Source organism: Caretta caretta, chromosome 1 (genome assembly GCF_965140235.1).
Source record: "Caretta caretta isolate rCarCar2 chromosome 1, rCarCar1.hap1, whole genome shotgun sequence".
Lineage (NCBI taxonomy): Eukaryota > Metazoa > Chordata > Testudines > Cheloniidae > Caretta > Caretta caretta.
The window spans coordinates 264,404,429-264,421,807 of NC_134206.1; the positions used below are offsets into that span (position 1 = coordinate 264,404,429).

General features: G+C 42.0%; 1 protein-coding gene across 4 annotated transcripts in view; it reads right to left on the bottom strand.

The window, feature by feature from the left end:
* The window catches only part of ATF7IP (activating transcription factor 7 interacting protein), a 166,667-nt gene that overhangs the window by 24,232 nt on the left and 125,056 nt on the right, over positions 1-17,379 (bottom strand). For 3 of the 4 annotated variants that reach the window (XM_048835346.2, XM_048835340.2, XM_048835344.2), the window contains 3 exons: positions 15,534-15,612; positions 9,362-9,520; positions 6,549-6,734 (listed from right to left, as the gene is read on the bottom strand). In XM_048835346.2, the coding sequence (XP_048691303.2) occupies positions 6,549-6,734; positions 9,362-9,520; positions 15,534-15,612 (424 nt within the window). The remainder of the gene's footprint in view (positions 1-6,548; positions 6,735-9,361; positions 9,521-15,533; positions 15,613-17,379) is intronic. The other variant, XM_048835341.2, reaches the window with a different exon arrangement.

Genomic DNA, 17,379 nt, shown 5'->3' on the forward strand with positions numbered 1-17,379 from the left:
CTCGTGTCCTTCAGTGTAAAATTTCATGAGTCTTTACATTAAAAAGTCCACATCCCTCAAACAGAAGATTCTCAATTGTAACTCGTACCTCAGGGATTCCTGACGATTGGAGCCAAGAGAGTCTCCTCATGGCAACTGAGGTAGCCATGGATCTACATGCTATGTCAGCAGTATCAAGGGCGACTCAGAGCGATATAAGTGCCACAAGCTGACCTTCAGCAATCAGAGGCACAAACTTATTTCTGCTATCTTGAGGAAGCCTACTGATGAATTTAGTGATGGAGTCCCAATTTAAATAACTATACTTCATCAAGAAGCTCTAGTAACTGGTGATTTGCATTTGAACACCAGATGTTTAATAATTTTTCTGTCCAAATAAATCTAGTTCCTGGGACTTCTTGTTTCCAGATGTTGCTTTCTGCTGTCTTTGGCTACACCTTTTGTTAGGTGGTGCAACAACCAATGACCCAGGTGTGAGTGTAAAATTGCTAAAAACCTTGGGAAAGCATTTGGTAGGAATGATCTGCTTTTTTTGATGTTGGTACCAAAGAAGTGGGCACCTACCAAAGCAACTTAGGTGGTGCTAAAAGCCCCTCATTGATGGGCACTGCAAGTCGTCCAGGTTCAGAGGTGTGAAGGATTTCCAGGAGCTTGTGTGATTTGTCCGCGAGCAGTTCCACTGGATACTTCAGTCTGAGCCATCCTACAAGTCCTGGAACATCTTGTGGTCATCTGGGGTTGTGGTATGGGTACAACAGCCTCATTGGCAGATGACAATGTGATGGGTGCCAGGATGGGGTGGTCCTGCATCTGTAAGTCCTCATCAGAGCCATGACCAGTCTGCTTGGTTGGCAGGAGTGTGCATTGAGTTGCCTTTAATAACCCCTTGTAAGGTTGTGGGTGAGGGGATCTAGCTCTGTACTGGGATGCTGACACTAGTATTCTAACCTGATGAAGTCCCCATAGTGTCCATTAAGGCCAAGGATAGGCATATTGAGCGGATGGTCATGGGAGTGGATTCCAGAGGTAACATCCCTCTTTGAGGTCTTATGTCTGGGGTAATAAAAATCAGCCATCGACCCATTTGTGGCGTGTACTAGCCAGAATATCCAGAGAACAAACTGGTGTCTCCTCCCTACTATCAGCAGAACCTGGGGATGACAATAAGAGTCCTCCAGGGTATGAGAAGCTGTTCCAGCTGGAGTGCTGGGAATACCCTCACACTGTGCTCTGTTCAGTACCTGTGTAAGAACAGCAGTTGGTGCTGGAAGAGGTTCCTTCACTACCACTCACCAAGAGAAGTCCAGTACCAAACAGACCATGAGGTCCTTTGACAACGTGTAGAATTGTGATATAGTTAGTTGGTACTATTGTAGTCAGGTGAGTGGATGGCATCAGCAGCCGGACAGTCAGTATCAGAGATATCAATACCAGGAACCTTGGGGTTGAGAGGTTGGTTCCAGGTGACTTCTGTGATACCAAGAAAGGGGGTCAAGAGGCACAGGGACCAGTGCCAGAATGAGTGCCAGCGTGGCCATTCTGGTGCCTTGAGCTATCATTTTTGAGGTGATTTGTGGCCTCTTGAGGAAGGATCTGATGAAAGAGACCTACATCTCTTCCCTTTGTGGGATTGGTGCTCTTTTTCCCCATTCCCTTTGGTTCCCCAGTTAACGAGGGATGAAGCTTTTGAAGTGGTTATCTCACATTTGTGAGCAAAAGAGCTGGGAGGAGCACTTTTTGAAACTAAGTGCTCAGGAATTTGAAGAGGGATATATCAACCTCTCCAACAGGAGCATCTTCAGATGAATTCTCAAGTTCTTGGGGTTCTCTTAGAAAAAGATTTACAAGTGGCACATCTGTCCGTTACATGCCCCTCCCCCAGACACAATAAGCATCTGGTGTGCCCATCATTAGTGGGCATATAAAAGGAAATCTTGGAGATTCGTGTTCAGTCATAATGACTGGTTTAGGTATGGGGACAGATTCTCCGGGTATGTCTACACAACAACTAGACAACTGCTGCTGGTCCCCGACTTGGGCTTGTGGGACTTGGGCTGCAGGGCTGTTTCACTGCTGTGTAGATGTTTGGGCTCAGGCTGGAGTCTGGGCTCTAGAACCTTGTGAAGTGGGAGTGTGCCAGAGCCCGGAAGTCTACACAGCAATGAAACACCTCCGCAGCCCAAGCCCTGTGAGCCCAAATTGGTGGGCAAGGGCTTGCTGAAGATGTCTAGTTGCTATGTAGACAGACCCCCAGTCAAAAACAAATAGGTTTTCTTTATGTCACATATTAAGAGAAACATTATAAAAAAACTCTAAACTAACACTGAGTAAGTACCTATCTATTTACAATTATTTACAAAAGAATGGGTAGACTGCACAGTGAGCAGAGTGTCTTGGATGCTGCAAGTTCTGACTCAGAACCATGGGCAGTGAGAAGGAAGTGAGGGTGGCTGGGGTCTTCATGCCTTGGCTTGAAGCATGAAGACACTCAGGTGCAAACATGGCCCCCAATGGACACTAATGGCCGAAAGAATTCAAACTTGAGAGTACTGGGTACATGTGCACCAACTGTGGAATATCTAGAGAGAAACATTTGAAGAACACTATTTCCTGAAGATGCTGACTTTCTGTGGAGAGCTCCCAAGCACTGACCAGACCTGCTTAGCTGCTTAGCCAGTGCAATCTGATATGCTGACTGCCTGAGGCAATACAGCCACAAGTCATTTATTACACACACATTGTTTATGCTTTTTTGCAAGAGAAATATACAGTCTTTTCTGGTATTCTATCTGCCAAAAAGCCTAATTTTAAAACTAGGGCAGTGGATCAATTAACTTAGCACAAAGGCATGGTGTGCAGTCACATACTATTCAAGTACACAGCATTCTGAGGCAGTATATAACAGGGGCTATGGAACCAGTCGCCTTGCAGAGGTATGAGTCTATTCTCATTCTCAGGACAACTAGTGAATATGGTCATTTATGCTTGTCAGTGTAGAAACCATCCATAGCAGAGGAAGGGAGGGAGATGATAAAAGAGGAACTAAAAATAGCAATTAAAAATCTGCACTTAATTGTTGCATGAGTTTAGGCACTTTATGCTTGACGTGCGCCATTCATGACAAGAAAATAATTTTCTGCTGGGGGAAATATGAATCAAGTTCTCACAGTACTGAGTTGAGCTTGCTGACATCTACAACCAGCATGCATCATAGCTCATGCTGTGACTGCTGGGAAATCTCAGCTCCCTGGAGATATACAGGGGTAAATAAAACCAAAGATAAATCTCACTGGAACAGGGTCCAAAAACATAGCATGGGACATAGCATGGGGGGAGGGATAGCTCAGTGGTTTGAGCATTGGCCTGCTAAACCCAGGGTTGTGAGTTCAATCCTTGAGGGGGCCATTTAGGGATCTAGGGCAAGAATTGGGGATTGGTCCTGCTTTGAGCAGGGGGTTAGACTAGATGACCTCCTGAGGTCCCTTCCAACCCTGATATTCTATGATCTATGATCACTACACATTGTTATGGAATTATATTGAAACTGAGCATTCTGATGGTAAGCCATGTCTGATTTACTACAGTGGAGGCGCATCTTACTCGGGGGTTAGGTTCTAAAGTCAGTGCGTAAGATGAAAATCGCATATAGTCAAAATTACCCTTGAAAATCCCTTAAATCGCCCATAAAGTACAGTATACTGCACATGGTTTTGTGTGTATTGTGCAACCCTGTACAGTAATATGTATAAATGTATAATGTATACAGTAATGTACAGTATATAATAAAAAGTACATATGCAAAATATAATTTTACAGTATTTTTAATTACATAAAAGAGAGAGAAACGGAAGAATGAAAGAATAAAAAAGGAAAACAGTAAACTTAACCACTCACCATTCATCCTGATATTCTTGCTAGTCTACGATGACGATAATGGTGATACGACAACTATGACAAAGGTGATGCGACGACGATGAATGATGACGATGATTAGTACAGCGCCCGTTTGATGAACGATGAGACAATGAAGATGGGCACTGAACACACTCCGATGATTAGTCTTCCTCTTCCCCTGACAACGCTGCTGGATGGTCGTCAGGGCTTGTCGTCGATCCAGGAGACGGAGATGATGGAGAGCTTGAGTGACAGAGAGCATGTCGTAGACCAAGTGGTTGGCTCTGGTTCAGCTCGAGAAGTTGATTGCGTAGGCTCATCTGCTGCTGGTTGTTTTTTCTTGAAAAACATGATGCTCAGCAACTGTCACTGTTGTCTCTTGAGCTGCTCATACATTACTTGATATGGTCTCAAATCGTCCATAATACTACGTGTGCTTTTGAGGCTTCGTTCCATAGAGGGATCGTATTCAGAAATTAAATCATTCAAGTGTTTCGCTGCTTGGAACACTTAAACAAATTTATGAAGATTCCAACTTGCTGGCTCTTCCTGTTCGTCATCATCATCTTCTGTAGACGATTTTATCAGTTCCTCTAACTCTTCATTTGTCAATGTTTCTCTATGGCCCTCAATTAATTCTTCAATTTCTTCCTCAAGGATGTTGACGAAGCCATCACCACCTACTGGCCTGGCCACCTGAACAATGCGTTTCATTTCTTTGTCAGTGATCGGGAAACCCTTAAAATCATTCACACATTCTTTCCATAGGTTTCACCAACATGCATTGACTGTTTCAGGCTTGACTGCATCCATTCCCTGTTTAATATAAGTGAGGCAATCAGCAATGTTGAAGGACTTCCAGCATTCCATCACATTAAGACTGGGATCAGCATCCATAGCGCTATGTATTCATGAGAACATAAACCTCGTGTACGTGGCCTTGAAGCAGCGAATCACGCCTTGGTCGAGAGGTTGGAGGAGGTATTGGGGGGGAGAAAGACTATTTCAACGTCGTTAGGCGCAAACCAGGGTGTGTGTGTCTCAAGGTGGCCAGGAGCCTTGTCTACGATCAGCAACACTTTAAAGTCAAGTTGTTTCTCTTCGAGGTACCTCTTGACCTCCGGAATGAAACACTTGTAGAACCAATCCAGAAACGCTGCCGCTGCTGTCACCCAAGCCTTTTTATTTGATTGCTAGAACACAGGCAGGAGATTTTTGTTCTTGCCTTTTAGGGCACGGGGATTTGCAGCCCTGTAAAGCAAGCCTGACTTTATTAAATGCCCAGCCGCATTGCCACAAAACAACACAGTCACATGGTCTTTAGCTGCTTTGAAGCCAGGAGCTTGTCTTTCTGATTTCGAAGTGTAAGTGTAGTTGGGCATCTTTTTCCAGAAGGGCCCAGTCTCGTCAGCATTAAAAACTTGTTCCAGAAGATGGTCCTTTTCTTCTATGATTTTCTTTGTTCGGGGTAGGCTTTTGCTGCCTCTTCATTGGCAGATACAGCTTCACCAGTAGTCTGCACGTTTTTGAGGTTGAAGCGGTTCCTAAAACTGTTAAGCCAACCTTGGCTGACTTTGAATTTCTTTTCAGCAGAAGGCTGTCCCTCTTCGGTGGGAGGTTTGAACAGTGCGTAGAGGCCAATAGCCTTTTCTCGCAATATGTTGCCATCAATAGGCACACGTTTACGGTTCATGTCTTCCAGCCATAAGTTTAATGCCTTTTCAGTCTTCACTAAAGTCTTATCACGCACCTGGCTCGTCACCTTAGCATTTATTGGAGCACTTGATGCCCCGGCTTGACGAATTTCTCTCTCTCGAATCTTGATGGCACGGATGCTAGATTCGTTGTGCCATATTTACACGCCACGATGGAGACCAACATACTGTCAGTCAATAAGACCAACACAGCCAGTTTTTCCTCCAGCGTTGGAACAGATCGCTGTTTCTTCAGTTGAGAACCAGATGAAGTAGTTGGCTTGCGTTTAGGGGCCATGTTGTACAAAAAATACATATCTTTAAACGCGAGAATCACACTCAGTGCGGCGAGATACTCACACTATGAGAGGCACGTGGGAACTGAGACAGACTGAGGGAACAACAGAGCCACATCTCCCATCGCACGCTCACTCTGGGGCATACGCTCTTTGAGGGGAATGGTGGGCGGAATCGCCGCACTATTTAAATTGTTATTTTTCTTTTTTTTTTCTGCCGAGTGCATATAGTTGAATTCACGTAAGTTAAATGCGCATACGATGCAACTCCACTGTATATGGGTTTAAGAATTTTACTGCATAAGAATAAAATACAGTCTCCCCACTTCCCTGGTACCGCACCTTTACAAGACTGGGGCATGTCAGATGTTCAGTTACCTTATAAACTCATTCACAGTTTGGACAAATCACCCAGAAGTGCATGGCTACTAGTGTCATTGTCTGAGGAGATGCCTATCCAGCCTTACCTCATCACATGCCTGAGTGAGGAATGTTTTCAAAGACCCATGATCTTATGGACTTGTGATTTTCTCATGTCTTCATAAGCTGAGAATTCACCCCACAACTCTGCATAATATCGTGAGAGGCATCTGGGCATCAAATGAGTATCCTGATATTATCAATCTCCACAGTACTAGGATATACATGAAAAAGGACCTCTTACCTGCACTCTGTGGGCTGACCTGCCTTAAACCAGGGCTCTGCATGATGGCACCTCTCACTGGATTCTGAGCTGGTGGTGCAGGAAGGGTAGTATAGACCACTTGGTGGTTAGCAGGAGCTCTAGGTATGGGGAGCCTAGCAGCACCCTGAGTCACTGGACGATGTGTTACATTCACTGTTGTCTGAGCTGGAAAAATAAAAAGGATCACAAATTGAAGTCAAAAGGATTAAAACTGAAACCCCCATTCCAGAATGCAGGCATCTTCGACAACTGATCCATGTGAGCCATGGAAAATAAAAGCAGTCTTTATGAAACGTTACATTAAGTGCATCTACTTTTAAGGGGTTAAGGAGGATATTGAGGAATGTGGTCTGAGCAAAACTGAAGTGTGTGTGTTATATTTTGACATTTCTATATTATATAAAATATATAAAAATTTTAGATAATCAGAGAAGACAAATATATAATATCCAAGAGATACAGTTCACGGTTAAATAGTAAATTCTTACTTAACATGGTTCAAATGCCCAAAAAACCCACACATTTTACTATTACTAAGTCTCCTTTGCCAAAACTAAATAGCATCCTAACTGTAAGGAATAATATAGAAAAGCCTGGGTGGTAAGTGTGCTTCGGCATTATTAGTGAAGAGTGAGCAACAGTGCAGATCTCATTAGAGAGCTCTCATGATTGGATAACATCAGGTCTAATTGGTCTTCAGTCACTCACCTATCAGGGTGGGGGGAAGAGAGACCTATGTTTCCCTTATACCTTTTTAATTTTTGAAGTCATGCTGCTAACAGAAGAAAGTTCAAGCTGGGATGGAGGGACCTCCACAGCAGCTTAGCTACCAGAGCTGCCCAAGGACTAGCGAGGTACTAGGGGTGAGTGGCTGTGCTATTGCAATCCCTTCAGGAATTCAAACCCCACAGCTGGTGCAGATTCCCAGTGCCTGAACAACCCCCCCTCCCTTGGGCAGCTGGCACCTCAATGGCCCCTACAGCTCTCCTTGGACAGCCAACAACATTGCTAATAATTTCTAGAAGTGTCCTATCCAGTGGACCATGTTTCTTTATTGGATTGAGAGGACCAATCTTGTCCCAGCTGAGGGACAGACTAGATCATCCAGTAGGACTTCTCTGTCTAGTCTATGATTCCCAGAAGGACGCAGCTTATAGGACAACAGCTTATTCTGCCATCTAGCCCCTTCCACAAGGACTCATCCACCTTTCTCTGCTTAAAACATTTCAATTTCTACAGCCTTGGAAGAACCCAAAGAGGTTAGGAAGGGAAGAAGGAGGATCCTGGGAACTACAGGCCAGTCAGCCTCACCTCAGTCCCTGGAAAAAACATGGAGCAGGTCCTCAAGCAATCAATTCTGAAGCGCTTAGAGGAGAGGAAAGTGATCAGGAACAGACAGCATAGATTCACCAAGGGCAAGTCATGCCTGACTAATGTAATTGCCTTCTATGACGAGATAACTGGCTCTGTGGACGAAGGGAAAGCAGTGGACGTGTTGTTCCTTGACTTTAGCAAAGTTTTTGACACTGTCTGCCACAGTATTCTTGCCAGCAATTTAAAGAAGTATGGGCTGGATGAATGGACTATAAGGTGGATAGAAAGCTGGCTAGATTGTCGGGCTCAACGGGTAGTGATCAATGGCTCCATACCTAGTTGGCAGCCGGTATCAAGTGGAGTGCCCCAAGGGTCGGTCCTGGGGCCGGTTTTGTTTAATATCTTCATAAATGATCTGGAGGATGGTGTGGATTGCACCCTCAGCAAGTTTGCAGATGACACTAAACTGGGAGGAGAGGTAGATACGCTGGAGGGTAGGGATAGGATACAGAGGGACCTAGACAAATTGGAGGATTGGGCCAAAAGAAATCTGATGAGGTTCAACAAGGACAATTGCAGAGCCCTGCACTTAGGACGGAAGAATCCAATGCACCGCTACAGACTAGGGACCAAATGGCTCGGCAGCAGTTCTGCAGAAAAGGACCTAGGGGTTACAGTGGACGAGAAGCTGGATAGGAGTCAACAGTGTGCCCTTGTTGCCAAGAAGGCCAATGGCATTTTGGGATGTATAAGTAGGGGCATTGCCAGCAGATCGAGGGACGTGATCGTTCCCCTCTATTAGACACTGGTGAGGCCTCATCTGGAGTACGGTGTCCAGTTTTGGGCCCCACACTACAAGGAGAATGTGGAAAAATTGGAAAGAGTCCAGCGGAGGGCAACAAAAATGATTAGGGGATTGGAACACATGAGTTATGAGGAGAGGCTGAGGGAACTAGGGATGTTTAGTCTACGGAAGAGAAGAATGAGGGGGGATTTGATAGCTGCTTTCAACTACCTGAAAGGGGGTTCCAAAGAGGATGGCTCTAGACTGTTCCCAGTGTTAGCAGATGACAGAACAAGGAGTAATGGTCTCAAGTTGCAGTGTGGGAGATTTAGGTTGGATATTAGGAAAAACATTTTCACTAGGAGGGTGGTGAAACACTGGAATGCGTTACCTAGGGAGGTGGTGGAATCTCTTTCCTTAGAAGTTTTTAAGGTCAGGCTTGACAAAGCCCTGGCTGGGATGATTTAATTGGGGATCGGCCCTGCTTTGAGCAGGGGGTTGGACTAGATGACCTGCTGAGGTCCCTTCCAACCCTGATATTCTATGATTCTATGGCTGGCACTAAAAAGATAAAAAACCTGCTGAAAAACAGGGTCAGTATATTCATCTCAAAAAGTTAACACAAAGAGACCAAACAGCACAGGGTTTCAGAAGCTACTCACCACATTCACAGAACTATATAAAATGAAGTTACCTGTAGGTAGTACGTGTATGGTGGTCTGGGAAGGCCCACTTGTTGGCACACCTGTCTGCTGCAGAGGAGTCGCCTGTAAAGGCTGCAGTGGGCGAGCCAAGGGCTGGGAGGATAGACCTATTCCAGACACGCCCGACTGATTCTGCTTCTTGGCATCTGCTTCAAAAACAGAACGAAATTGTAGACAATAGAAAATAGGGATTGAAAAGGCCTGTTGGGTCATCCAGTCCCTTCCCCTGCCACTCCCAAACCAATGTTCTCCCATAGCATGCTTGCTAGTGTTGTGGTTCTTCCACCTTTTCATTCTACAAACCAACATATAAAAGATGCTCTAAAGGACCCATCTTCCATCAGCCCAATCTCTCTGTTTTTTTACATTTCATTCTGCCATTCTCAGGAAAGACTGGGCAGACCACTGTGATTCAGGGACCAAAGTTCATGAAACACTGCGCTAAAGCCGTATCTCTTCTAGTTTTAAATGGCTCAAACTGCAAGCCTTCAACTACTTCCTTTAAAGACTATTCCATGAACTAACAATGATTATTAGGCCTTATTTTTTATGTTTAGTATAGGCATTGTTTTCCTTAATTTCATCCCTTTATCCATAGGAATAATGCTGCGCACCTCCTTACGTAATTCTTGTTCTTCTTTGATGTTTGCACCTAATATTTGCAGACACGTATGTTCTCTCCCCAACTTACTCAGCACTTAGGGTATATCTACAGTACAGTGGCACAGCTATGGCTGTAGGTCAGTGGCACTGACCTACAGCACTCAGGGCACAACGTTTTTCACAGTCGTGAATGACGTAGGTAGGTCAATCTAATTTTTAAGTGTAGACCAGGCCTTAGTTTTGTTTTCTGTTTGTAAGTCAACTCCTCCAGCCCACAATTAATTGCTGTTGCTCTTCTCTGAATTCCATCCAATTTGCTTATCAGAATGATTTTTTTTGCACTGAGAAGCTGCTTACTTTGCTCTACTGCATTGACAGGTGGATCTGTATATGCAGCCTTAGCAATGGCTTGTGAGAACTTGAAATTATTTTCAAGTTAGGCTGAGAAATACTCTTAAGTGCTTTATGAAAAGCAAGATTAATCACATTTCTACTGCATTCCTTTGTCCACAAGCAGGTTAACAAGGAAGTGGCAAGACATCTCTACCTAGATGCTTCAGATGCTGTAAAGGGAAAAAACACCAGGAAAACAAAAAAGCAGAATCAGTAGAGATAAAAAGCCACACGAACAAGCACACTGAGGAAAGTCTCGATGGGGCTCACTCAAAAGACCTGGGATGACACAAGTGGACTCCTAGCAGCCAATAATTCAGTTCAACAGCACACAGAGAATCCGTTTGAAGATATTAAGTAGCAGAAAACAAAAATCAGTACTAGGCTCCTGATAAAGTGCCAGTATGCAGTGGTGATATGAAAGCAGAATATATTTTTGAAAACCACAGTGGGCTTCACTAACTCTATTAAAAGGCACTAAGAAGAGTTTGTTCCACACTTCAGGCTTGATGAAGACAGCACAAAACCTCCCTTCTGGTGAAAATGTTTCCACTGTTCACTCAGTGCAACTTTTAGGTCTTTATCAAATGGCTTCAATCATACTTGACAGCTAATCTGACAGTAGGAAAAAAACCCCAAAAAAACCTTTGTCCAGCTGTGTAGATGTTCAAGGTCTTTTGTCACAAGATTGTCTGTCTGTAGTTCACTCACTGTGACTAATCTTCAACCTTTAAAACTCTCAATATCAAATTTAAACCTTTAACAGTGCTAGGTTATGATCTACAAATCCAATTGACCTGTGGATTATGTATCCTGGCAAGATTACACCAGTGTCAAGCTGTCTGGAGTGGCTCATGAAGGTGGGTGCCAACCTCAGGGCAGACTGTTACAAACCAGGGAACAAACCCCAAATTAGTTGTGTGTTCTATAATTAAATTTCACCAACCAAGTATCAAGTGTGAGCTCCTCAAGCACTATATAACAGCCTTAAAGTGGAGTCATAGACCGTCCCCTTGGAACTCCTGTCTATCTTGCCACCCAGGAGGGTCTGCCTTTCTGATAGATGGTCCTTTACACCAAAAATCACAACCATATTCAGGCTCCCAAATGACCAGTCACTTATCCCAGGTCAATTGCACCTCAGATCACACACCAAAGACAACACTTGTAGCCAATCCTGTAACAAACTAACAAAAGATTAATTAAGAAAAGGAACAGTTATTTAGTCTCTAAGGTGCCACAGGTACTCCTTTAAGGTTAAAGCAGGTAAACACACAAACACAAATGAGTTACAGTCTTAGGGTCCAAAAAGTAATAGAAACTGCTGCAATGTGCAAGCTCTTTCATTTAAGGCTAACTCTAGCTAAACTAAGAAGCTTGGAGATACCTTGCTTATACTTAGAAATATTGTCCTCTCTAAATTCCAAGCAGCATAGTGATGACAATTTCTTGACAGGGATTTTTATTCCCTTCCCCCAGAGTTCAAGCTGCGATGGGACAAGAATTTGTGCACATCCCCTTTCTCATGAGTGTGGGGAAATCAATCAAGTCTTTTGTCCACTGATGTTCCACAATGGGTTCTCTGGTGTCTACAGGTCTTCTTTTGTTGGGCAAGAGAGGACACCTCTTGTGGTAAACTAGTATTTCACTTGGTAATGCTTCTCTCCTGACTTTTGGGATGTCCACTTTCATAACAAACACTTTTACAGTTACAGAGAAAACACTTAAATATTACCTTATAATATGGGATACAGACATAATATGTGAAATTAATGCAGGCAGAAACTGACAAGAATTTCATAAAGTTCAAATACTAAACACATCTCTCTAAATCTAATACTTATTTTAACAATACTAATACACAGGTGAGAGACTGGTTTCCAGCTATGCATCTGTCAGTGTTGAGTGAGGCCTATGGGCTTTGGCATGAGCTGGCACCTGGTCTATCAGCATCACACCCTTTAAAAAAAAAAATCACATTCTGGTCTTGACACTGTAACACCATTAACAAATGGTTTTAAGTCTTCCGAGGCATTGTTGTTTTCCTACAATCAGACTAGCTGCTGTATTTAATTGAAGCCACTTGATAAAGACATAAAAAGTTACACAGCATGAATATAGAAGAATTTTCAAAATAGGAGAGGTTTCATCCTGTCTTTATTAACTAGGAGAGAACTTGTGAATAATTCCTATCTTTATTATTTTGTGCCGGCAAATAAACTTTCTCCTAATTCAAAAAGCCATTTGCCTCTCTCCAGAGAGTACCAATTGTAATGAGTATACCTGTTCACTATGAAAATGATACAAACCTACCAACAGCTTTTATTTTCAGGGCAGTGAACAGCCATTCAGAGGTAATGAATTTGAATGACGTGAATGCATTCAAATTAGTAACCTAGAGATGAAAGGCTTCAGATCCCTTTACTAAGAATCAAAATCATTTTAAGATAGTCTTACCTAGCAAGAACAATTCCTGGAGACCTAGTGCGCCACCGGAATCGTAGGATTTAAAAAATTTATTTATTTAAAAAAAAACCAAAAAACTCTTACAGATTTTTTCAGTCTCACTTCATTATAATTTGAAAAAAGATTTCCTGGGGTTACTGGATAGATTCATCTGGACAAATTTACACTGATTTGTAAAAGTTGTAGCTGCAATATCTACAAAAAAATCCCTTTCAATATTCAGGCAGAGCTGGGTGCAGTAGAATTAAATTACCGTGTTTATGGACAAAAATAGTTACTGTGCACTGGAGTTAAAATATTAAAATTAAAATATTAAAATTCAATTTAAAATATTAAAAACTGGTGGATTTTGTGGCTGCAGTGCATTGAGTTAAATAGTTTACAACCATTTTTAAAGAAAAGGCTCAAATTCAAAAACAACTGTTACAGTACTTTTCTGATTCCAGCATGTGTGTCAAATTCACTGAAGTAGAAAAACGTTTAGCCTTGGCATGACATAACATAACTGAAGCAGAGCGTGCTGTATCCTAAACAGCCTCATGTATCACTGACAAAAATCAAGAGCTCAATCAAATTCCAGAATGTTCATTGTTGGAAATTATATATGAAGTTGAAAAAACAGCAGTTGATTTTCAGATACCAGTCTTAGCTAAATTAAATGCTGGTGTAGCTTGTTTTCCACATATGAACTGATGCAATTACACATGGAAGAGACTAACAGAAAAGAAGTATGAAAATGCAGAGAGGCTAGTCTCACAAGGCCATTTTTCTGAAAACAGTCACTTTTTAAAATTATTGGAGTTCCCCTTAATCCCTTACTGCTGCCAGTTTCACTGCATTCTTTATTTGCAGATGATGTCCCAACAGAGAACAAAAATGACTGGAAATTCAATTTCCATTTAAAATACGTGAATGACTTACAGTCTACATACAGGATATTTTGTATGGGAACATGCTGTATTTTAATTGCAGTTCTTGGAGCATGTAAAGGCTCCGTGAGGAAGATGAAGGACAAAGGGGAAGACTAGTAGAGAAATATGTTTGAAATCCACCTCACCATGCTAAATTTTAGTTCCAACACAGAAGCTGGAGTGACTGACTAGCAGGCCTGTGCACTGAGAGTGAATGCTATACAACATTTTAACCTTTGTTTTTCAGAGGGAGGTTCCTGTTGGAAAAGCGTGAGCTATCAGAAGGAACCTTTGCTTCCCTAAGAGTGTAAGTGTTCAGTCAGGAATTGTATAAAATGTTCTCTCAGGGGATTTGGTAGAAAGGAAGGGGAGACAGAATAACACCACCACAGAACAAAACACAAACCTGCACAATTGGAGAAAACTCACCAGAGCACCAAGAACCTATGTAAAATAATCTAATAATAATTCTGTAGACAAATCATAAATGGCTAAAATCAGAGCTAGAGGATTCTCCGGGCAGCTACAGTGCATCCGATGAAGTGAGCTGTAGCTCACGAAAGCTTATGCTCAAATAAATTGGTTAGTCTCTAAGGTGCCACAAGTACTCCTTTTCTTTTTGCGAATGCAGACTAACACGGCTGCTACTCTGAAAATAGACACTAAAGCTTTTGAAAGTATAAGTAATTTACAAACAGAGCATAGTTTATAATTGGACTTGAAGACGCCACGTTTTTTCTTTGAGGATCACTGAAATTCCTCTAGCAGCCCCAATTAAATTGGCCCTGACAAAATGATGAGATTATATTGTGAAGCTGAGTTGTCAGACTGAAAGGAGCTGTGAACAAAGTCCATCTTTTACTGGCAGAAAAGATCTGTTGGCACAGGCCACAGTAACGTGGATCCACTTTAGGACAATATCACATAAATCTCTATTTGTTCCCTCTGGTTCCTTTTACAATTTATTAATTTCACTGGGTAGCACCTTTGAATACAAACATTGTAAAATAAATTTAACTTGTCAACTGAAGACCAACATTAAGATTAGATGACAGTGGTAAAAAGACCCGAGAGCCTATGTTACATGTTTTACTGCTCCTAACCTTGGTGATGAATTATAGATATGACGTTTTCTAGTGTAGACACAGACAAAGAGCTGAGGTTGCATGACCTTCTTAGTTATGTCTCCTGTACTATCCTACCAGTTGAGTAGGGGAGGGAAGGGGAGTTCTTGGTTTTTTTGTAACATTACACTGCTATTTTACTGAAGTAAAGGCTACTATATTGTTGCAAGACCTTCGACAAATGGGGAAGAAAATTAATATTCAGATCAGGTGAAGGCATCATGAGTATCTCTCAAAAAGAAAAGGAGTACTTGTGGCACTTTAGAGACTAACATTTATTTAAGCATAAGCTTTTGTGAGCTACAGCTCACTTCATCGGATGCATTCAGTATTTCTGTGGAACTTCTTTGGTACAGCACTAATACCACAGACTATCTTGAGACTTTTCAGGGACTAGATTTAAGGGAACAATGCAATACACTGGAATTGTAAGGCTAAAATTAGTTAAAAGGATAATTCTAACTTGCTTAAGTATCTGGTTTACAGTAGGTAGGAAGGTAATGCAAAAACTTTAAATTCACTTATCAATTAGAAATTCCCATTGTTCCTTTGGAAACCTGTGAAAATATAATTGTTTCTTTGGATCACCCTTCTCAAATTGGTAGGATGAAATACTAATGCTAGCCCAGTTTTCCTCACAGCTAAATGGATCTCTTCTGACTTACCTTGGGAAGAGCCATCATCTTCATCATCCAGGGTGAGATCAATGACACCTCCTGAATCACTGCCTGTGACCTTCCCACTCTGAAAGACAAAACTCCTGCATTTTGCAAAGGCAACTCCATGGAACACAGCAGATAAAGAGGTCTTGACTGAAAACTGAGTAAAAAGGGGCTCAGAGCTGAAGCATAGTGACTGGAGAGGCACTGGTAATATTAGGGGAAGGAGGAAATTTGAGAGGACATTCACAGTGGTTGAGGAGGAGCTGAAAACAGAATGAATGGTATGCAACACCAATATTTTATAATTTTGTAAGATGTAGTAAGAGATATTGTAGAGTACTTGTATTTTATAAATAAATTATTATTATTATAAGCCACCTTCCATTCAAGAATCTCAATGTTATAAGCCAAAATACACAGCAGGCTGTGCTTTCCTCAGTCATTCTATGAAACATCAGTGTTGCTACAAGGAAACAAAAGCAGCAGCAGAGTGGCCACTAGAGAAATGCATTAGCCACCTTGAAATTAACAGTCCCGACTATATGCCAATTATGAAACTGACTTCATACTGAAAAAGTAAACGCAAAAACCACTTGGGCACCTATATATTTACTGGGTATATCAACACTGACAATTAAAAATTTCCAGTTGTGTCCAGCCTTCTGAAGCCATTTCATTAATGTAATTATAGCCATAGGTTATGTTGAAATAACACACAGATTAAGCCATTTGGAAGCACTCTTTTGAAGCTGATGAACAAAGGCAGCGTTTACATCTTCATGAGGACTCAATGTTGTAACAAACTAAAACATTACGAGCCAGAGAGATTTTCCTTAGAAGTAAACTGAGTTTCTGCTAAGAAGCATTCAACAAAATCTGGTCCATGTTATTCTTTCAGCTATTCAGACTTGCTAGGCAGTCTACCCTCCACCCATGCACTTTCTTGAGATAAGAAAGGGATGAGGGGGAAGGGAAGAATGTATATTTCAGGGTCTCTGCACACATTCTCTGGAGAAAGTATCCATGATGTGAACTCCTGGTTTCTTAATCCTGCTGCAAAATTTGGGAACTTTCTTGTTGGTGTGGGTGGTGAACAGATGCATTGCTAGAGTCCACCACTGGCTGCAGATTCAGCAACTTTAGTGACTCCCAAACTCCCTGGGATAAAAAAATGGGCTAAGAGTAAATGTAACAATTGATCCCAGGGAAGAATAAATGTGAAGAAATGGTATGGAATAGGGTCTCATCCATGGGCCAGTTCAAATGCCAATATCAGTCCTACAAAATGAAAGATGTGTGGTGCTGTCAAATGACTGTAGATCTGAAGAGCCATGACCTTAGAAGTTACCTCTATGAATTCTCAGTTGGGCAAACCATCCCTTCCACTGAGACACTGAGGGGGAAAAGGATGGTGTCAGAGCAGTTTTTCTGTGTATTATTAATCACAAGTGATGGAGTCACCAAACACTGGGACATATGAATCTAGAGTGGCTGATATTGGTGATCTCTTCAGTAAGTCATCCAAACAGAGAAATCACTTGGGTTTTGCTGTCCCTGATGGCTGCTGTTGCCAGTGCTAAGGATCTTTATGAATATCTTACATGAGCCAAGACCAAAGTTGAGGGAGGTTTTATTGAAAGGCTCTGTTTGAGGGCAAAATGAGATAACTCTGATATGATTCTAGATTTAGTATGATTCTTTTCAATTTGATACAAGAAATTCTCTTGCTCTCTTATAACTATGCTAGACAGAATAGTTTCCATCTTGAATTTTCTGTATTGGATGAATTGATTAGGCAAGTTGAGATCTTAGACAAGGTAATTTCCCTCTGACTGCATGGTTAGTATTA